A 21302-nucleotide genomic window follows, 5' to 3' on the forward strand; every position below is an offset into this window, starting at 1 on the left:
CGGCCACACCTAGGAGACACGAGCTGACTCAAGCCACTTCCACCGGAACATACCTCAGGTCATTCCTCTGTGGCTGGTGAGAAGCCTTGAGCTTAAACCACTCAATAGCCTTGAACTTTAGACTTCCCTGGAGGTGATATTCTCAAAACAGGAGGGCAAGAGAGGGTTGGGAGGGGCTTGAGGCAAGGCCAGAGACCCCGAGGGAGATGGCGCAGGTGGAGGGAGGCAGCTTAGCGGATGCCCCTGTCCTGCCCAACGTCTCTCTAAGTAGCTGTCCCTTTACAGTGTGTCAAGTCGGGCCGGAGTGTCAGCCTGCCCACAACTAGGAAGGCCCAGCTGGGCCAGCCAAATTCTTCTCTTTCTCCTGAGACCCTTGGACAGCCAGCTGCCAGCCATACTTTTAAAGATTTATTCATTTATTATATATAAGTTCACTGTAGCTGTCTTCAGACACACCAGAAGAGGGCATCAGATCTCTTTACAGATGGTTGTGAGCCACCATGTGGTTGCTGGGAATTGAACTCAGGACCTCTGGAAGAGCAGTCGGGTGCTCTTAACCACTGAGCCATCTCTCCAGCCCATGAAAACAATTTTTTAAAGAATTATTTATTTATTTTATGCATGTGAGTCTGCCATAGCTGTCTTCAGACACACCAGAAGAGGGCATCAGATCCCATTACACATGGTTGTGGACCAACATGTGGTTCCTGGGAATTAAACTCAGGACCTCTGGTAGAGCAATCAGTGCTCTTAACCGCTGAGCCATCTCTCCAGCCCCATACTTTTAGAACTAATAAGAACCAATCAACCTTCATTTATTTTTTTTGTAGTACTTTAAACCAGCATATGTTAATTGTATAAAATAATGACTTCGTTGTGCGATTTCATTTTTAACTTGGAAGCCAGCCTAGGCTACAGAATAAAATCCTATCTTTACGTTAATAAACAAACAAAATGTTTAAAAAAAAAAAAAACCCTACTCATTTAACCATCTCGTGTGGTATTTATTTTTTTAAGGTGGCCTGCCTAGCATTGACCAAGCAGAACACTGTCAGATCAGTCAAGGCCTGTTGGTAGTACACTGTGCAGAGCATTCTTCCTGGGTAAGGTTTCGTCCTAGGATTTCTATTCCTGCACAACATCAGGACCAAGAAGCAAGTTGGGCAGGAAAGGGTTTATTCAGCTTACACTTCCACATTGCTGTTCGTCACCAAAGGAAGTCAGGACTGGAACTCAAGCAGGTCAGGAAGCAAGAGCTGATGCAGAGGCCATGGAGGGATGTTACTTACTGGCTTGCTTCCCCTGGCTTGCTCAGCTTGCTTTCTTATAGAACCCAAGGCTACCAGCCCAGGGACGGCACCACCCACCATGGGCTGGGTCCTCCCACCTTGATCACTAGTTGAGAAAATGCCTTACAGCTGGGTCTCATGGAGGCATTTCCTCAAGGGAGACTCCTTACTCTGTGATAACTCTTTTGATAACTTGTGTCAAGTTAACAAAACCAGCCAGTCCAGGTTGAAGTTCTTCATCTATTTTGATTGCCCGCATTTTCACTCCCTAAAATCTCCCACAACTTGTATTTCTTCTAAGAGTTTTATAGTTCTAAACGCTGCCTGTTGACGGACACTGAGTCTTAACGGCTCTGAGCAATGTTCCGAGAGCAGACACACATGCATCTGAGGCTGTTCAGTGCTGTTTCCCACACACCCCACTATGGGCTGATCAGGCAACTGGTAGTTCCACTCTGATGCAGTTTCTTGGGAAACACCACAGCGTTTTTCACTGCAGCTGTAGCATAGTCTACTCCAAGGGTGCACAAGGAGCCCAGGAGCAGGACGAGGTCCTAAAGCTCACAGATGCGCACTAGCAAAACCAGAAATGCTAACCACAGCTGCTTGCCTCTGTGACAACAAAGATGCTCACGCTTGTTTTGCACCCAGAAGGCTGGGAGTGGATGTTGTTAGGGTTTCACGGTGGAAGGAAGAATGCCTTGGTGGACTGAGGCCAAGTAATTGCTCGGTGCAAACAGATCTCACGCAGGAGATGCAAGGGGCTGAGGGGGAGCAAAAGGTTGATTCAGAGCAGGGGTGAGAGAGAGAGAGACAGACAGACAGAGATACAGAGAGACAGAGAGACAGAGAGACAGACAGAGACAAAGAGACAAACAGAGACAGAGAGACAGACAGAGACAGAGAGACAGACAGAGACAGAGAGACAGACAGAGACAGAGAGACAGACAGAGACAGAGAGAAAGCAGACCTTGAAGGCAGGGACCTTTTAAAGGGTACACACATTGTATTTGGTGGCTGGTGATAACATGACTGCTGACCACATGCAAATACTCTGCACACACATGTGCACAACACAATAACAAAAAAATTAACATTTAAAAATGTAAGGGGCTGGAGAGATGGCTCAGCGGTTAAGAGTACTGACTGCTCTTCCAGAGGTCCTGAGTTCAAATCCCAGCAACCACATGGTGGCTCACAACCATCTGTAATGAGATCTGATGCCCTCTTCTGGTGTGTCTGAAGACAGAGACAGTGTACTTATATATAATAAATAAATAAATCTTTAAAAAAAAAAAGAAATCCTGACTAAGATATTTGGTTCGTCTTTTTTAAAATGTAAAACATTTAATTTAAATAAAAAAACATTTAAAAAGATTATTCAATCTGAGTTGGGAGACAGTATGCCCTGCGAGTTAATGGGAGACCCAAACAGTAACGATTCACCTTGCAGGTTAAGGTTCTGTTTGCAGTTAAGACAGTTAAGAATGGGTTCCTATTTGTCCCCTGTAGGTTAAGGTTTCTGTTTGTAGTTAGAGAATAATTTGCTATTTGTCCTGTGTTAATCCTGTGTTAAGTCCTGGAGAGTTACACATGTTGTGTTTTGTGGCTGGTGAGGTGAGGGCATGGTTGCTGGCAAGCTTGGGGGGTGGGGGTTGGGGTGAGGGGAGATCGTGAGGGGGACATCTTGGTTCCTAACTGTGTGTGTGTGTGTGTGTGTGTGTGTGTGAGAGAGAGAGAGAGAGAGAGAGAGAGAGAGAGACCTTCTTTTGCTATCTGTATCGTCAGACCTGCCCTGAATCCCCCAGACTCCTGAACACTGTTTCTCGGTCAATAGAGCCCATTCTTATGGTCCCGTCAGAGATCCTGTGGACTTCACAAGAGTCCACCATGCTTACTCCAGACCCTTCCTCCCTAGACCCTCATCCGGAGCACTGTCAGTCAATAGAACCCATTCTTAAGGAAGAGGTCACAGCTACTTTGCAAAGCATGTCTTAAGCTCTATTGTGATTGTCATAAGGAAACTTTTTTCCCTAAAGTTGTACTGGGCTTAAATATGCCAAAATAAATGGCTCAGGGTCAGGCTCTAGAAGTTTAAACCAGCACCAGCTACTGAGTTGTGTTGAACCAGATTTTCTTTTTGCTTCTTACTTAGCATTTGCGGGGATGGGGTGGGGTGGGGGAGTGTGGGATCCCCACAGATCTCAACTTCACGTCCTTTTCAACACACAACACATTTCTTTATTTCTCTCTCTGTGTGTGTGTGTGTGTGTTAGATAAAGAGAGATGTGTGTGTATGTGTGAGAAAGAGATGTATGTGTGTGTGTGAGAGAGATAGATGTATGTGTGTGTATATGTGTGTGATATGCATGTGTGTATGCATGTCTGTGAGAGAGATGTGTGTGTGTTGTGTGAGAGATGTATGTGTGTGTATATGTGTGTGTATATGCATGATGTGTGTGTATGTATGTCATGTGTGAGATGTATGTCTGTGAGAGAGATGTAGGGATGTGTGTGTGTGTGTGTGTGAGAGATGTGTGTGTGTGTGTGTGTGGGAGATGTATGTGTGATATGTGTGTGATATGGGATGTGATATGATGTGTGCGTGTGTACGTTTGAGAGATGTGTGTGCGTGTGAGAGAGATGTATGTGGGTGTATGTGTGTGTGATGTATGTGTGTGTGATGTGTGTGTGTGTGTGTTCTTCTTTTTTGAAGCATGTTCTTTCTGAGCCTGGAGATAGACAGTGGACAGTGAGCCCCCAAATCCACCATCTCTGCTCTCTGGTACCGGGTCATAGACCGGTGCTCCTGTGTCTGGCTTTTACTTGGGTCCTAAGGATCTGAGCTCAGGTCCTGGAGCTTAAGCAGCAAGCCGTGTACCCACTGAGCCCTCTTACTGTCCCTATCGTCTTCCCTCCTCGTTCACTCTCTTTCCTCCTTCCCTTCTTTCCTTCCTTCCATTATATTACAACTTTTATTTCTTCTAAGAGTTTAATAGTTCTAAACCTTACACTAGGTCTCTGAAGCACTTTGAATTAATTTTTTGTATAGGATGCAGTTAATCTTTTTCCTGGCAATACTGGGCATTGAACCTAAGGCCTCGCACGTTAGGTAAGAAGTCTGGCACTGAGCTGCAGCCTCAGAAGAAGAAAGAACATGGATGCTTCAGTCCTTCTTAGAAGGGGAACAAAATACTCACAGGAGGAAATACGGAGACAAAGTGTGGAGCAGAGACGGAGGAAAAGGCCATCCAGAGACTGCCCCACATGGGGATCCATCCCACATGCAGTCACAAAACCCAGTCACGATTGAGGATGTCAAGAGGTGCATGCTAACCGGAGCCTGATATAGCTGTCTCCTGAGAGGCTCTGGCAGATGCTTACAGTCAGCCATTGAACTGAGAATGGGGTCCCCAATGGAGGGGTTGGAGAAAGGAGTGAAGGAGCTGAAGGGGTTTGCAACCCCATAGGAAGAACAATATCAACCAACCAGACCCCCCCAGAGCTCCCAAGGACTAAACCACCAACCAAAGAGTACACATGGAGAGACCCATGGCTCCAGTAGAGGATGGCATCAAAGGGAGGAGAAGCCCTTGGTCCTGTGAAGGCTTGGTGCCCCAGTGTAGGGGGAATGCCAGGGCGGGGAGGCAGAAGAGAGTGAGTGAGTGAGTGAGTGAGTGAGTGAGTGAGTGAGTGGGTGGGGGAGCACCCTCATGGAGGCAAGGGGTCGGGGGATGGGATAGGGGATTTCTGGAGGGGACAACAGGGAAAAAGGATTACATTAAAATGTGGATAAAGAAAATATCCAATAAAAAATGGGGGACAAAAGTCTACTCTTGGGCTGGAGACACGGCTCAGTGGTTAAGAACACTTGTTCTTGCTAAGGACCCCAGCCTTCTGAGCCTGGCCTGATGTTGCAAGCCTTTAATCCCAGTGCTCAGGAGGCAGAGGCAGGAGGATCTCTTGAGTTTAAGGCTGGCCTACAGAGTGAGTTCCAGGACAGCCAGGGCTACACAGAGAACCTGTCTGGACACCCACCGAAAGGGGAGCTCCTCTTGGCAGTTGCTTGAGTTAGCTTGGTAACTATCTAGAAGGAGCCATATTCTGGTTAAAATCAATGATTATTAGCTCCAATTATTAGCCAGAATCAGCTAGTTAATTACCACACACAGAAAGCCCCGAACTTTTCAAACTTTTATCTCCAACTGAGCTGATCTTTAAAGTTGTCTTGGTTAGCTTTTGTTAAGTGAGTATGTATTGCCTGATTACTTTTTGTTAGGGGTGTGTGTGTGTGTGTGTGTGTGTGTGTGTGTGTGTGTGTGTGTGTTCTGCAGGGGGCAGATGGGGCACCTTAGGTCCTGTCTATGAGTACAACAGAATATTATTAGGCACCCTTTCCCCCACCACCCACCCCAGGCTTCTTTGGTTCTATCCTAGGTCTCTGAGCTATCTGGCCTCTGGTTCCTGGCCGTCCAGGCAGTGTCTGAGGTGGGCTCCCTCTCTGGCATGGGTCTCAAGCTGGACCAGTTGTTGATTGGACACTCCCACAATTTCTGCACTACCTTACCCCAGCACACTTTGTAGGCAGGACAAATTGTGAGTTGAAGGATTTGTGACTGGGTTGCTGTCCCAGTCCCTTCACTGGAAGTCTTGCCTAGTTACAGGAGATGGCCAGTTTGGGCTCCATAGTCCCATTGCTAGGAGCTAGGGCCACCGTCATGGATTCCTGGGAGTTTCCACTGCAGTAGATTTCTAGCTCAGCCCTGAGATGACCCCCCCATCCCAGCCGTCTCTCTCAGTAGTCTCTCCCTCTCTTCTCCCTCACACCTGAGCCCACCTGTTCTGGGTGGTTCCCTGGTCCCTGAATGCATGTCCATCTGTGATGTCTACTCCATTTCTCCTCCCCAGGAAGATCCATCCCCGCCCCACCCCCCGAACCTTTCCTCGGTCTGGATTGTAGCACGGTTACCCTGTGCTTTATGGCTAATGTCCTCTTATAAGTGAATACATACCATGTTTGTCTTTCTGGGTTTGGGTTACCTCACTCAGGATGATTTTTCCATGCTTTTGCCTATAAATTTCATGATATGTTTAACAGCTGAGTAATACTCCATTGTGCAAATTCACCACATTTTTTTTTTAATCCATTCCTCGGTTGAGGGATATATAAGCTGTCTCCAGTTTCTGGTTATTACAACTAATGTTGCTGTGGACAAAATTGAACAATAATCCTTATGCCCAGGAGTGGTATAGCTGGGATTTGAGGTAAATCTATTCCCATTTTTTTTTGAGAAGCTGCCTTATTAATTTCCAAATTGTCAGTACAAGTTTGTATCCATACAATGGAGGAGTGTCGCTCTTGCTCCACATCCCCACCAGCATGAGCTGTTGCTTGAGTGTTTGTTCTTAGCCATTCTGACAGGTCTAAGGTAGAATCTTGGAGGCATTTTGATTTGCAATTCCCTGACCACAAAGAATGTTGAACATTTCTTTAAGTGCTTCTCAGCCATTTGAGAATTCCTCTGTTGAGAATTCTCTGTTTGTACCCTACTTTTGTTGTTGTTTGTTTGTTTGTTTTTCAAAACAGGGTTTCTCTGTGTAGTCCTGGCTGTCCTGTTCTGGGGACAGCATACCATGACAGGGACTGCCAGCAGTAGGCCGGCCGGGATGGAGACATTTCAGATGTCCAAGGCAGCTCCTTGTTTAAAAGGGTGGCATCTGGGACCCTGAGAAGCAGGAGACACACCCCTCCAGGGGACCCGCCGTATGAAATAAGAGGCTGCCTGCAGTAGGCTGGGATGGAGACATCTCAGTAGCCCGCAGCAGATCTTTGTAAAAAAGGTTGTTCCCGTTTCTCCTAACCTTAGCCCTGGACAACGGCTGCATAGATTTCATTTGTGTATGACTGCCTTTCAGTTGGCCTTGGTGTGCATAATTATTCTATTATATCTGACTTTCCTACTTCTTTCTCCTCCTGCTCTGATGAATTCTGTGAAACTAGATGTTCCTTGATGTAATGATTCTTAAACAATTGGAAATTGAGGCATAGGGACACAGCACAGCATGTGCTAATGGCCCAGGTGCATGCTGTGTGTTCTCATCTTGGAAACAATGTAATAACTGCACAATGGTAGTTCCAGATTAATGCTTGACTTGCCAAGAAAGTTTGAAGAAATTATTCGAAAATGAATTAGAGTCAACATTGGGACCCCAAGAAAGGAAAAAGTTATTGAAGTTATGAAATAAGTTTTGCATAACATTTGAGAGTGGTTCCTGGATAAGGAAGTATAGAATATATAAAATTATATACTAGTAAACTAAGTCAAAATACTGGGACTCTTACGAGAGTCATTGTGTGCAAGGAACAGAAAGCCAGCAGAACTACTGAGTTAAGGGTTAACTTGATTCTTTCTGGCCACTGCCTGGCAGCTTTGACCATGTCATTTATCATTAGAGCTTCATAGTAAAATGCAGGTAGCTGAGCTCGGAATTCTGAGTTCTGAAGTATAATAAGTCAAAAGTTAAAGTTTAAATAATGATAAGTTTGAAATTAATATTATTTTGGCCATAGGCCTTGGAATAGAGAAAGCTTGAAACTTTGGAGAACAATTGTAATTCTTTTTTTTTTTTTTTTTTTAGACTTACTTATTTTATTTATATGAGTACACTGTAGCTGTCTTCAAACACACCAGAAGAGGGCATCAGATCCCATTACAGATGTTGCGAACCATCATGTGGTTGCTGGGAATTGAACTCAAGACCTCTGGAGCAGTAGTCAGTGCTCTTAACCCAGCCCCAACAACTGTAATTCTTAATTCCTTGTGGGATGTGTTTTTCTTTTGAATTTGATTTGGCAATGATTATATGATGTCTTTTTTTTTTTTTTAACCTGCTTTTGGAGGCTCAATAAAAGACTGGGGCAAGAGAAAGGCTAGAGAGTGAGTGAGGGACGTGTGAGGGAAGAATGAGAGAGCAAGTGAGAGAGCATGTGTGAACATGTAAAGAGCACATGGAGAGCGAGCGGAGAGAGTGCGGTACATGAAATTGTGTGTGTGTGTGTGTGTGTGTGTGTGTGAGAGAGAGAGAGAGAGAGAGAGAGAGAGAGAGAGAGAGAGAGAGCATGAGAAGAGCATGTGGAGTGGAGAATGTGAGGTGTGTATGAAGATTCTCAGAGAGAGAGGAGAGAAAGTAACTTTAAGCCTTGAAAAATTGCCTGTCAGTTTGTACCCAGAGAGCAGTCTGTGTATATTTATTATGCGCCTTCCAGATATCCCTGCTCCTAGTTGAGATCCTGTGTTGAGGCTGGACCCCGACAGTCCTGGAACTGGATCTCTAGACCAGGCTGGTTTGGAACTCAGGGAAGTCATGTGACAGAGATTCTGTGACTGGGGAGGGATCAGTCCCATGAAGAAGACTTCACGTAAATCCCTCTGAGACTCAGTATCTTTGCTAACCCCTCTCTTAAGGTCTCCGGCACACCAACAGGGCTCAGCACGTGAATTTCTGGGGGATGAACCCCAGCAGCCTCCAAGGAGGCACAGCTGAGGCTCCTTGGACTCTAGCATAAGTGATGGGGAGGAGGAGATGGTGAATATCGAAAGTGACCAGAAGCAGCCAGAGCCACCATTCCTCTGCCTCTGTGACATCACACTGAGATCTCTTTTTTCCTCTCTCCTGGGCTGTGGCTTCTGTTGCTATGGCAATGAAATTCTGAGTCCTTAAGGGAGAGAGCAGCTAGAATGACGTCTCATCCTCTACCTGTGAGTATAGGAGTCACGTCCCACTCCGCGTGTGCGTTTGCGTGCTCCAAAGTCAGTTGTCTTCCCTAGTTAATTAATCTCACCTCATTTTTTTCTTTTCTTTTCTTTTCTTTTTCTTTTTTCTTTTTTTTTTTTTTGGAGCTGGGGACCCAACCCAGGGCCTTGCGCTTGCTAGGCAAGCGCTCTACCACTGAGCTAAATCCCCAACCCCACTCACCTCACTTTTTGAGACAAGGTCTCTTGCTCTACCTGGAGCCTGCCAATTTAGCTGGACCCCCTTGGTCAGTAAGCCCCAGGGACCCTCTTGTGGCTGCTGAAGTTACGTGCATGTGTGTGAGCACGGAGAAACTCTGCTTTTACTGGGACCTGAGGACTGAGTTCGAATCCATACACTTGCACAGCAAGCCCTTTCCCACTGAGCCATGTCCTCTGCCCTAGCCGTGCCTTTCTTAAAGGACGACGCAGTGACCCTTGTGAAGGAACCACAACAGCTGCCCGAGATCCCTCTTTCATGGTTCTTCCCGAGCCTGTTTGCTGCCTTCAATGTATCTCTGCTGGTGTTCTTGAGTGGCCTTTTCTTCGGATTTCCGTGAGTGTCCCGTGTCATCCGTTGGGTTTCTTGTGCAAGACAGGAATTAAAATAAAGTCCGGAGGCAGGGGAATTGCAGGAAGGAGCACTAGAAGGCCTGGGGAACATCGATCTAGTTAGAGGGAAAGAAATGCGCAGGCGTAGAGTTCTGGAGCACTGGTGCATGGTGGGGGCAGGTAAACGTACCTAGTGATGCTGCCGGCGGCGTTTGGTGGGGCCCCTGTGAGTCCGCCCCTCGCCTGGATTCTTAGAGCTGGTTTTAAGTTCGAGTCCTGACCCAGCTGACAGGGTCTGGGGAGGAGCTCTGGGCTACTCCATCTCCAAACTGAAAGTGGCTCTGGTCTCAGTTGTAGGTGGCTGGTTCAGAATGGGGAGTGGGTCTTTCCCGCGGTCACAGGCCCACTCTTCATCCTCACCTTCTTCAGTCTCGTCTCGCTCAACTTCTCAGACCCGGGTATCTTACATCGAGGTGAGGACTCAGCCCCCTTGGAAGGAGCTGGCACCCCACCTCCAGCCTCTCGCCTCAGGACTTCACCCTGAGGCAACGCTTTTCTGCCCTAACATCTCATTTTCCGAGCCACGGAGGTGTTGAAAACACAACAATACAAGAACCTGGGTGTTTTCCAGCTGCTTCAGAAGAGTGGGCTGTGCATGCTGGAGAGAGAGACCTGTAGGCTTGTCCAAACCATGCAGTTTACTCTCCCCCTTCACTACACAGAGCTCCAAGTGCTACTAACGTTGGAAAGGCAGAGTTCCCCACACAGGAGCATGCCCCGCCCATCCACCAGTACCGTCCCCCTCTCTCTCCTCCCCCTCCCTGATGGTCAGCTTGCTCCCAAAGGTTAGGAATTCTCTGTCCAACTCTTCCTCATATCCCCTGTGCCCAGGACTGCTGAAGGGCTGCTGTAGGGCTGCCCAGAGCAGGAGTGTCAGGTCAGCGGCCTAACTCTCTCCCATGTCAGGCTCCGTCAGTGAGGATCCCAGGACCGTGCATGTGGTGCGAGTGAACCAAAGGGCTTTCCGCCTGGAATGGTGCCCAAAGTGCCTCTTCCATCGCCCGCCCCGTACCTACCACTGCCCATGGTGCAACATTTGTGTCGAGGTGAGTGTCCCCTCACTGCCTGTCACGTAGACCTGGCCAGAACCTGGAGCCTCATCCTGTGTGGGCGAGGGATCAGTGTAAGAATTTTCCATGATGAGTTGGAGAGATGGCTCAGTGGTTAAGAGCACTGACTGCTCTTCCAGAGGTCCTGAGTTCAATTCCCAGCAACCACATGGTGGCTCACAACCATCTGTAATGGGATCTGGTGCCCTCTTCTGGCCTGCAGTCACATATGCAGGCAGAATGCTGTACATAAAATAAATAAATAAATCTTTTAAAAAAAGAGTTTTCCATGACGTCCACTTGTTCTTGGTCCCTCACACAGGTCACTGCCATTGTGCCTGCGTCTGTTCGGGAAGGGTGGCACGTTAGTGCAGGCACTGTCATGTTCTGCTCCTGGGGAACTGGGCAGGGAGGACAGTCTCCTGATTTGCTGACATGGGCTATCTAAACCCATTGGCTATAGGCCCGGTCTGGGGACTTTTCCTGCCCTCCTTTGGAAGTTTAGGTTGGGGGGCGGGGGGTCTCAGTTTATGCAAGCTTGGACTAGCGGACCAGTTTACAAATGTGTGGAGGGACGCTGTCTGGGCAAGGTTAAGAGTAAGTGACCCAAAGGACCGAGTTGTTTGGGGCCCTGGAAGTGGGGCAGAAGGATGGGTCCCGGAGGCCTGCTTCTTTCTCTCCTGTAACAGGACTTTGACCACCATTGCAAATGGGTCAACAACTGCATCGGTCACCGCAACTTCCGCCTCTTCGTGCTGCTGATCCTGTTCCTCTGTCTCTACTCTGGAGCCCTGCTGGTCACCTGCCTGATGTTCCTAATTCACACGAGCCATCTGCCCTTCTCCCTGGACAAGGCGATGGCGTATCTATTCACGCGCGCGAGGAGCAGTGGGGAGGGGTTGAGGGAGGTGAGAGATAAGGTCTCAGAGGGTGGAGTCAGTGATGGATGAAACTAGCAGAAGAAGCTCAGTATGGGCCAATGAAAGTGGGGAATGGGCGGAGGAGGGGAAGGAGAGAAAAGAACCTAGTAGGGCCATAGAATAATGAAGGCCTAAAAGGGACAAGCAGAGCAACAGCATGGTGGGATAGAGTGGATGAGCGGGAGTAGTGGTGGAGGTGGAGGTGGAATGCGCTAGATCGGGCTCCTTAGCTGGTGAGCATCCTGGTGGCTGTGCCCGCTGCGGGCTTCCTGATTCCACTCTTCCTGCTGATGCTGATCCAGGCCCTATCTGTGAGCAGGGCGGAGCGCTCCTACGAGAGCAAGGTATGTGGGGCCGAGCGTGGACGTCCAGATGTCTGACTGTGGGAAGCATCCTGAGCCCTCAGGAACTGATTTTCCATTGCCTTTGAAACCTGAGATTAGGGTCTTCGGGATTCACTTTGAATGGCAGCTCGGACCACAGCGCCACCTGCTGGAGTCCGGTGGTCGCTCTCCATCCCGGATGCGCGGCTGTATGTTCTAGGTTGCCTGCGTGTGAGGGTCTGGTATAGCGGAAGGCTACATCCTGCATTTATCTGACAACACCCTGGACCACATTAAGAATTGTCAGTCTAGAGCTCCGTAGTTTGGACTAAGAGAAGGAACTAGGAGTTAAGCAGGCCCGCCATGCCATTCTACATCCTGAAGTGATTTCAAAGGGACAGAAGACAGAGGATTGAATGTTGCAGCTTTGCAGAAAAGAACCAGGGAGCTAGAAAACAGAACCTTTTCCCTTCCAGTACTGGGGATTGAACCCAGGGTCTGGAAAATGCCAGGCAAATGATTTACTACTCAACTGTATCCCAAGTCCCCTTCCCCTCCTTAAAAAAAAAAAAAAAAAAAAAAAAAGACAGTCTCAGGTAAGCCTTGAACTTTCGATCTTGCTGGCTGCTGGAGTTAATAGCTTCGAGTCCGGCTTGAAATAATGTTGTTAAAAAGAGTGGGGAAGGGGTTGGGATTTAGCTCAGTGGTAGCGCTTGCCCTAGCAAACCAAGGCCCTGGGTTTGGTCCCCAGCTCCGAAAAAAAAAAAAAAAAAAAAAGTGGGGAAACAGCTCTGATTCAAGCGCTGGCAATTGGGCAGACCCCTCCCAGCCGGTCACATTAAAGCAGGCTGTGAAATCAAGTGCGGGACAGTCTTGGAGCAGTAGAAACCCCGGAGTGATCGTAGGGGTATCTGAAAATAGTATGACGTTATTCTAGAAGTTTCTTTCATGGCCTTCTGTAGTGGGTTTGTCTTCCTATTACAGCCTCCGGTAATGGTTGGTTTGTTTTCCACTCTCAGGTTTTTGGTTTTTTAAAAATCTTTCAGAATCCCACCCAAATGAAACCATTTTCTTCCGAGTCTGCCTTGGCTTGCTTTACCACAGCACACCCGAGTTTCGCCCGCACCGTTCTCGTCTGTGTAGCATTGCATTGTACTGTAGGATGCTCTACGGATTATCTGTGCACCAACGGAAGGATTTTCCCGTCATTTCTAGTTTGGGATAATTAGAAAATGAACTCAATCCAAACACTGGTGTCCAGAACGTAAGCTTTCCTGTTGGGTAAGTTCTTAGGAGTGGCATGCTGGGTCACGTGGCAGCTGTGTTTCATTTTATAACAAACTACCTCACAGCCAACCCCTTAACTGAGAATGGGGTCCCCAATGGAGGAGTTAAAGAAGGAGCTGAAGGGGTTTGCAACCCCCTAAAAACAACAGCAATATCAACCAACCAGATACTTCAGAGCTCCCAGGGACTAAACCACCAACCAAAGAGTGCACATGGGGACCCATGGCTCCAGCCACATATGTAGTCGAGGATAGCCTTGTTGGGCACCAATGGGAGGAGAGGCTCTTGGTCCTGTGAAGGCTCCATGCCCCAGTGTAGGAGAATGTCAGGGCGGGGAGATGGGAGGGAGTGGGTGGGTGGGTGAGGGAGAACCCTCATAGAAACCGCGGGAGGGGCGGATTGGATAGCAGGTTTCTGGAGGTAAAACCAGGAAAGGGGATGACATTTAAAATGTAAATAAAAATATGTCCAATAAGAGAAAAAACAAAAGGCAAACAAACAAACCCCAAACTACCAGGCTGTCTTCCAAACCAAACTTTGCATTCGTACAGTGATATATGAGAATTCCAGTTGCTCTGCCTCTTTGCCAACACTTGAGACTGTCGGAAGTTTGTTTTAGCCCATCTTGTAAATGTGTGGTGGTGGCATCCTGTAGCTGTAATTTGTGTTTTCCTCATGAGGGTGATACCAAGCAGTACATCTTTGATGTAATATATGCTCCAAAATATTTTGTCCATTTAAAAATTGGATTATTGTCTTTATGTGTTTCATGAATACTGTGTATTCTGGGTTCGGATATGTGTTTTTACAATATTTTGTTGAAATCCATAGTTTGTTATTTTGTTTTCTTTTCAGCATGTTCCATTTCAAATAGAATTTTTTTTCTTTTTTTCGAAGCTGAGGACCGAACCCAGGGCCTTGCGCTTGCTAGGCAAGCACTCTACCACTGAGCAAAATCCCCAACCCCTCAAATAGAATTTTTAATTGTGCTTGTGTACGTGTCCATGTGTGCATGAGCATGGTGTATGTGGTATGTGTGCTTGTGTGTGTGCACCCCAAATATGGATCATGTGCGTTTGGTGTGGTCACTAAGAAATCTTTGCAAACCCAAGATTGCAAAATTTCATTCATGTGTCTTTCTTTCTTTCTTTCTTTCTTTCTGATTTACTTATTTATTATATATAAGTACACTTTCGCTGTCTTCAGACACACCAAAAGAGGGCATCAGATCTCATTACAGATGGTTGTGAGTCACCATGTGGTTGCTGGGATTTGAACTCAGGACCTCTGGAAGAGCAGTCAGTGCTCTTAACCACTGAGCCATCTCTCCAAGCCCTCATGTGCATTTCCTACTGAAATTTTGTGGGCTTAGATCCTACCATTAGATTGATGATTTCTTTGGGGCTAAGTTCTGTATGTGGTAAAGGCTTGCTTTTGTTTTTAATTTTATGTGTCCTAGTGTTTGCCTGGATTATGATAACAGATTATTATGTCTGTTTATCACGTGTATGCCTGTGGAGTCCAAAAGAGGGCGCCAGATCCCCTGCATCTGGAGTTTCATTGTGAGTCTCCATAGGGGGACTGAACCCAGGTCCTCTGCCAGAGCAGACAATGCTATCAGGGGACTGGACTGACGTTCCAGTCCCCAAGGTCTGCTGTTTGCATACCTGCACCACTTGCTGGAAAGGATTCCTTCCTGCATTGTCTTTGTATGTTTATTTAAAAGCAGAACTGGCCAGAGAGACGTGGTTTATTTCTCAATAGCACACTTCTGCCCACCCTGTACTGTCTTGGTTAGTGTTGCTTTATACTTTGGAAACAGCATATGATGAGTTCTCTAACTGCTCCTTTTTGAGGTTCTCTTGGCTTTTTGGTCCTTGAAGGGAACATTGAGAATCAACTTGTCACTGTCTACAAATCTGCTGGGGTTCTCCTCAGAGTTCAGTTGACCAATGGAGCAGACTAGGGCTAGCCAGTATTTTCAGAGGACCACTTTTGGGGATTGGCAGGTATGGTTTATTTAAGTTTTTTGGTTTTTGTTATCTTTTGTCATTACTTTGTAGCATATGGGTTCTGTACCATTTCATCAGATGGTAACTTGACTAATGGTTGTTTTAGGAAAACGAGAGAGAGAGAGAGAGAGAGAGAGAGAGAGAGAGAGAGAGAGAGAGAGAGACGGACAGACAGACAGACAGAACACTCTCTACCCATCACTCATGTCTCAGGCATCACCCACCCAGTTTTGGCTGCCCTCTCAACTTTGCCGCCTCTGCTGAGCCCTTCCTTACGACCCAGTACTCACTATGCTTCCTCTCTCTGCTGTCAGTCCCTCATCTCAGGCTCTGCCGGACAGCAGTCTGTCCTCTAACGCCCTCCAGTTCTAGCCCCACCTCAGACCCAGATCATTGCTTGGGATCTCCAACTTAGGGACTTAAGTGTAGTCTGTACTTCAGGCTTCACCAGGCAGGGCTCTCTTCTCTTCCTGACTGGATCCAGTTCATACTGATCACATACCCCAGTTCTCATTCTCTCTAAACCGCCATTCCCAGGCTGAAGCTCCTTTTGGATCCCTTGCTTGGTGTCTTATAACAAGGACTCTGTAGATGGACCACATTGGATCACGACCCTACAACACACCTGCAGTGAGGCCTGGGGATGTTACTTGGCCACCGGAAGTGGCCTGTGTAAGACCTTACATAGTAGCTTGCATGCTGAGAGACCCCCCCCCCCCCGGTCTGTTATTTTTATTATCATCAGGTTTTCTATACCCCTCTTGTCTTATAATCAAAGCATGGCTCTTAGGTAATGTCATAAGCCTCCACTCCACCTCCTGAAACCTCCCCTGGGTGCCCTTTCCTGATGGTGGTGGCTGCGTCTTCACATGGGAGCTACTTCAGCCCTAGCCCATCCTCCGCACCACAGCGATCTTCCTCTCAGAGAGCGCCCCCTGCTCTGCATGCTATGAATTACACGCAACAGCACTTTCAGCTATGGCTCCTCGGGCGGCAGCCATGTTGCCGGGCAGGCCAAGGGACTTGCTTTTCTGGATTGAGCCCCTTTCTCTGTGCTGCCCTGGTCTCTCCCCTCAATGTTCAGGGCACTGTCTCACAGCTGCTCGCATAACAGAGAAAGCTAAGTCAGCAGCTGTGGTGCTCACAGTGTGCCCACAATGCCCACTGCAGTGCCTGGAACATTTTGAGACCCAGAACTATCTAGATCTGCGGCTTTGACTCAGGGTTGAGCACATACACGACTTAAAGAGAGCACAGGGCCCTGGCATTACTTCCAAGTACTGGAAAAAATCTAACAAACCAACGATTCAGCATAATGGTGGAAAAAGGAAAAGAGGGGGAGGGGAAGGAGGGGGAAGGAAGAAGAGGGAGGGAAGGGGAGGAAAGGGGGGAGGGAGAGGGAGAGGAGATCTCACACAGTTAGGCAGAGAACAGAACAAGATGCTGCTTTGTGGGGTTGGGGATTTAGCTCATTGGTAGAGTGGTAGAGCGCTTGCCAAAAAAGCAAAAGGCCCGGGGTTTGGTCCCCAGCTCCGGAAAAAAAAAAAAAAAAAAAAAAAAATAAAGATGCCCTTTGTTCAGTCCTGGAGAGTGTGTAGACATTTGAGACACAGAATTGGAGCTGGAGCGTCAAGTCTGGACCCAGTGAGAGGCTCTGGGAGCACCTCAGAGCTCCTGGATTCTCTGTGTCTGAGAGGGCATGCCCCTGCGGTAAACATACTCAGATGGACTGATCGGGTCTTACGAACTAGGCATTTGTGTATCATAGAAATCAACATTTTTCTATACATCATATACATCCAGCTGATTGTTTCCCGGGTAACTTAAAAGTCCGTCAATCGTATCAAATCTTTCTAACCAGAATTCCTAGGGAGCTACCTGTTTCTCTAAATTGCTGCACACAGCTTGAAGGAGGTGGACCTTTTCATCGAGTGATGGTTGGTACAGCTTTTGGGCAGGTTATCGCAGGACAGTCCTGATGGGGCCTGCGAAATTTCTGTCTGGCGGTGTATTGAAGATCAGACTTGGTGAGAGGAGCATGGGGCACAGGCCATTTGGGAGCAGGGACGATGTTGGGTTGGGTCATTTTTTTTTTTTTTTTTTTGGTTCTTTTTTTCAGAGCTGGGGACCGAACCCAGGGGCCTTGTGCTTCCTAGGCAAGCGCTCTACCACTGAACTAAATCCCCAACCCTGATGTTGGGTCATTTTCATTGTGACTAAAGCTCCTTAATTGGGGTGAGGCTTGACATGCAAGGGGAGGGGAGTGTCTCAGGTTGAGTGGGAAGGAACAGTGGAGAGGGGAGAGGGGATCCTGGCTAATAGTGTCCAGGAGGCTGGGTGGTGCTGGGGCAGGCCTTTCATCCCAACACTCGAAAAGCAGAAGCCGGCAGATCTCTGTGAGTTTAAGGCCAGCCTGGTCTGCAAAGTGAGTTCCAGGACAACAAGGCTGTTACACAGAGAAAGCCTATCTTAAAGTGTCCCAGGGATCCGGGGCACAGTGGCGTACTCTTTAACGACAGCAAGGGGGATCACTGCAAGTGTAAGGCTAGCCTGGGCAACAAAAGTGAGTTCTAGGGGATTTTGGCTACAGAGTGAGACAAAAAAGCAAAAAGGAAGCGGTCAAGGGAGGGCTTGGACTTTAAACCTGACTTCATCGTGCCGTCACATTGGGACAGGTTTTCCCAGGCCACGTGACTCTGGCTGGGAAAATGTGATTCGAATCACTACAGACATCACTCCTGACCTTCCAGATGGCGAAAGTCAATGAAGACAAACATCCAGAAAGCAAAAATGAGCGGCGGAGGGATTTAGCTCAGTGGTAGAGCACTTGCCTAGCAAGTGTAAAGCCCTGGGTTCGGTCCCCAGCTCCAAAAAAAAAAAAAAAAAAAAAATGAGCAGCGGGAAAGTTAAGACACGGTGGTTGGGGGGCGGGGGGAGGGCTGAGTGGCTAAGGGAGGAGCCAAACATTTGTCAGGAGGGTTTGAGCAGCAGTCAAGAAGGTCAGAGAAGGGAATCTGTGGCCCATAGAAGGCAAGGATGCACCACAGGGGTGTACAAGTGACGGGAGCCCCGAGAAGGCAAGAGAGGAGAGAGACAGGCACAGTGTCAACATCAGCCCTGGCAGAGCTGCTCAGAATTGGGGTGCTTCTCCGGGGAACCCAGGAAAGCTTGCTCCAGCTTCCTTCCCTTTCTCTGCAGGTCGGCAGCAGCTGGGCCGGAGCTGCCCGGCTGAAGGCTTGCTGCTGCTGAGACCCACCGGCCAGTTCTGACATTCTCTTCCCCTCCCCATACCCTTCCAGTGCAGGGACCATGAGGAATACAACCCCTTTGACCAGGGCTTTGCCAAGAACTGGTATCTAACAATGTGTGCACCACTGGGTCCCAAGTGAGTTGGGAAGCCAGACATCTGAACGGTGGACCCCGGGGCTAGTTAAGTGTCCTCTTATCCCAGCTCCCAGACTTCGCATTGTTCAGGACTCCTTCCCCTCCCCCAAGCCCCCTGGGACCACTGGGGGACCTTTCTGTTGATTTTTGCCTCAAGACAAAAGATTGAGAGGGTGAGGGAGCTGCAGCCAGAGGAGCCAGAGCCAGGGCTGCCCCGTGGAATGTATCCCCAGAGTGAGAGGGAAGATGGACTCCTGACTAAGAGAGGCATTGACTCCTTGTACCTGGCCCATTGCTTCTTCAGTTACATGTCTGAAGTTGTCTGTCTGCAAAGACCGGTGGGGACAGAACGGATCCAGGAGAAGACTAAACACCCACCACCGTGTCCTCCCAAACCTTGTAGCCCAGGTCATCCTGGGCCCCAGATCCAACCTCGGCATGCACCAGGGAAGGGGCCCCCAGGGAGTGGAGAGGCTGCAGCTCTCCAGGAGATGAGAAGCCTTCCTGCATCTGTGGGAAAGACCCCAGGAGGTGCGTGCGGCTGGCCCTGAAGCTGGGGTGCTCAGAGCTTGGTGGAGGAGAGCTTAAAAGGGAGGGACCTTGAAAGGGAGTGGCTCTAGAATACTCTCAGGCACCCCTCACAAAATGGAGAAAAGACCTCATCCCTAACTTGGCTTGGGCCCTGGGCCAGTCACTAGGTCTGAACGAGTTTCCTTAGCTGTTAATGCGGACAGAGATTAGCCTACGATTTATACTGTTTTTGAAGAATGATCCTCCATTTAGGCGAAAAATTTACATACAGTTCAATGTCATTGAAATACATGGTAGTGGAACATAAGGTATACATCGGGGGCGAATTTCCCTTCCAACCCTGAGACCTTTGAGCTGCTGGCTACCCCTTGGCTGAAATAAGGAGGGGTTGGGGGTGGGGTGGAGCTGGATCTGGGGAGGCTGGAGGAAGCCTGAATATGCTTCCTCTGCGTTTAGGTCCACGCCAGCCCATGGCTGAATCTGCTGGAGACCCCTAGATGAGGCTCACCCCGGTACACACAGAACCAGGACCACCTGAACTTGCGCCTCCGAGTTTGAATCCGAGTGGTCCACTTGGGCCCAGCCCCTGTTTCACTGGTGGGAGCACTGACACCCACCAATCCTCATTAAATATTGATTGACGGTTTCTGATAAAGGTGTCAGGCCTGTGGAAGGAACGAGAAGACAAAGATCTCCAGGCACGGGTGAGCCAGGGTTCCTGGAAATCCAGATTCAGGGTTTATCATTGCCTGGTTCCGTGACCTTGGGCGGGATACGAGGTTCTCTCTTACTATAAACGGACAGTATTCAGTGCATTCTTTCTGATAGGGCTGATGATGAGAGAGGAAAAACCATCAGCCATGTCTGCACTGGGGAAGAACAAGGTCTCCGCCCTGCAGTACCTCTATCTGGCTGAAGAGGGCGCCCACTGCCCGGGGAACGCGCGAGACGCGCTCGGCCCTTTGCACTGTGGCAAGGGACCCTGTTGGGTTGGAAGGCCATCAGGATAGTGTGGGTACCATTCCAGCGGCCACTCTGGATAAAGATGGGGTGATCAGCCTCATGCTAAGCCTGTATCTATTTTTGACGTACTCCCATACTCCAACCTGTCCCCGGTACGATCCAAGGTCTTGTGGGTCGTTAGGCTCCTGGAGGTGCTTGGAGGAGCACATTAATCTCTGGCCTTATTAGTGGCCACGGCGTGTGGCCTTGTGTAGTACAGTCGTCTCTCCAGCTCTTTAGACAATAAAGCCAAGCCGCAAGTCAGATTTATTTCCTTATCAACCCTGTCTCCAGCCTCCAGGCCCCAGCCCCACTCACTTGTCCTTAGAGGCCCAGGCCCCTTCCCGTCAAATCTGTTAAATCTATGTGCTCTGAGTTACTGGGGAGCTCATTTTTCAACACCAGGAGCTTCTTTAGAGAGGGCTTGGGGCTTTTCTCCAGTTTTACCCTTGCTCAACTTTTCTAGGGGGAGTTTTGGGTATATTTCATTGGTGTAGGAAAAGTCAGCCCAGGCCCGGTGAGGTGTCTCATGACTTTAATTCCAGCACTCAGGAGGCAAAGGAAGAAGAACTTCTGTGAGTTCAAGGCCAGTCTGATCTACAGAGAGTTCGAGAACAGCCAGGGTTATATAGACCCTGTCTCAAACAAACAAACAAACACCCCCAAACAAACAAATGAACAAACTAAAACAGCCCAGCTTGGCCCTCCAGATGATTCTGGGGAGCACATTTTAGTTATTTTGGGAGCACATTTAACTGTAGGGCTAAAGTAACTGAATTCCTGCTTGTCAGCAAGGGCAGGAATAGCATGTTTGAGCCACTGAGCCCAGATATGAATCTCCGGTGTGTGCAGAAGGGAACATCCCAACTTCGGGAAAATGGCAAGAATGGGGCGTCAGGGGGCTTCCTCTTCTCCCAAAGGAGAGATTCCCAGGAAACCTGGGCCTGGATCAGAGGAATAGAGGGGTCCAGGAGCCTGTGCCAAGGCTTGAACTAAATCCTGCAACTTCCTGGCTTGGGAGAGGTACCTGGCCCCCTGGGGGCTTTAGGGAGGGTGGCTGTCTTCAGCCCCACCCGGCTTGGGACTGTACTTATTGGTTC

The 21302-nt window shown here is 48.5% G+C and overlaps 1 protein-coding gene across 1 annotated transcript; it reads left to right on the top strand.

Annotated features, from left to right (window-relative positions):
* The first annotated feature begins 8698 nt into the window (after window positions 1-8698).
* On the top strand, window positions 8699-19851 carry Zdhhc19 (zinc finger DHHC-type palmitoyltransferase 19). The gene is made up of 9 exons (XM_032899263.1): window positions 8699-9049; window positions 9505-9638; window positions 9986-10107; window positions 10601-10740; window positions 11433-11605; window positions 11902-12007; window positions 18585-18670; window positions 18974-19200; window positions 19657-19851. Exons 1-9 carry the CDS (start codon window positions 9029-9031, stop codon window positions 19695-19697), a joined length of 1050 nt encoding a protein of 349 aa, XP_032755154.1. The 5' UTR covers window positions 8699-9028; the 3' UTR covers window positions 19698-19851.
* The last annotated feature ends 1451 nt before the right edge of the window (window positions 19852-21302 follow it).

This window comes from Rattus rattus, chromosome 4, assembly GCF_011064425.1.
Source record: "Rattus rattus isolate New Zealand chromosome 4, Rrattus_CSIRO_v1, whole genome shotgun sequence".
NCBI classification, from domain to species: domain Eukaryota; kingdom Metazoa; phylum Chordata; class Mammalia; order Rodentia; family Muridae; genus Rattus; species Rattus rattus.

Excerpts from the sequence above, each read along its gene's own strand:
- Zdhhc19 (XM_032899263.1), top strand. The coding sequence starts at position 9,029 with ATGACGTCTCATCCTCTACCT. Across the intron at positions 10,108-10,600 it reads CCCGGGTATCTTACATCGAG|GCTCCGTCAGTGAGGATCCC; the intron begins GTGAGGACTCAG and ends CTCCCATGTCAG. Across the intron at positions 18,671-18,973 it reads TGTGCACCACTGGGTCCCAA|TTACATGTCTGAAGTTGTCT; the intron begins GTGAGTTGGGAA and ends TTGCTTCTTCAG.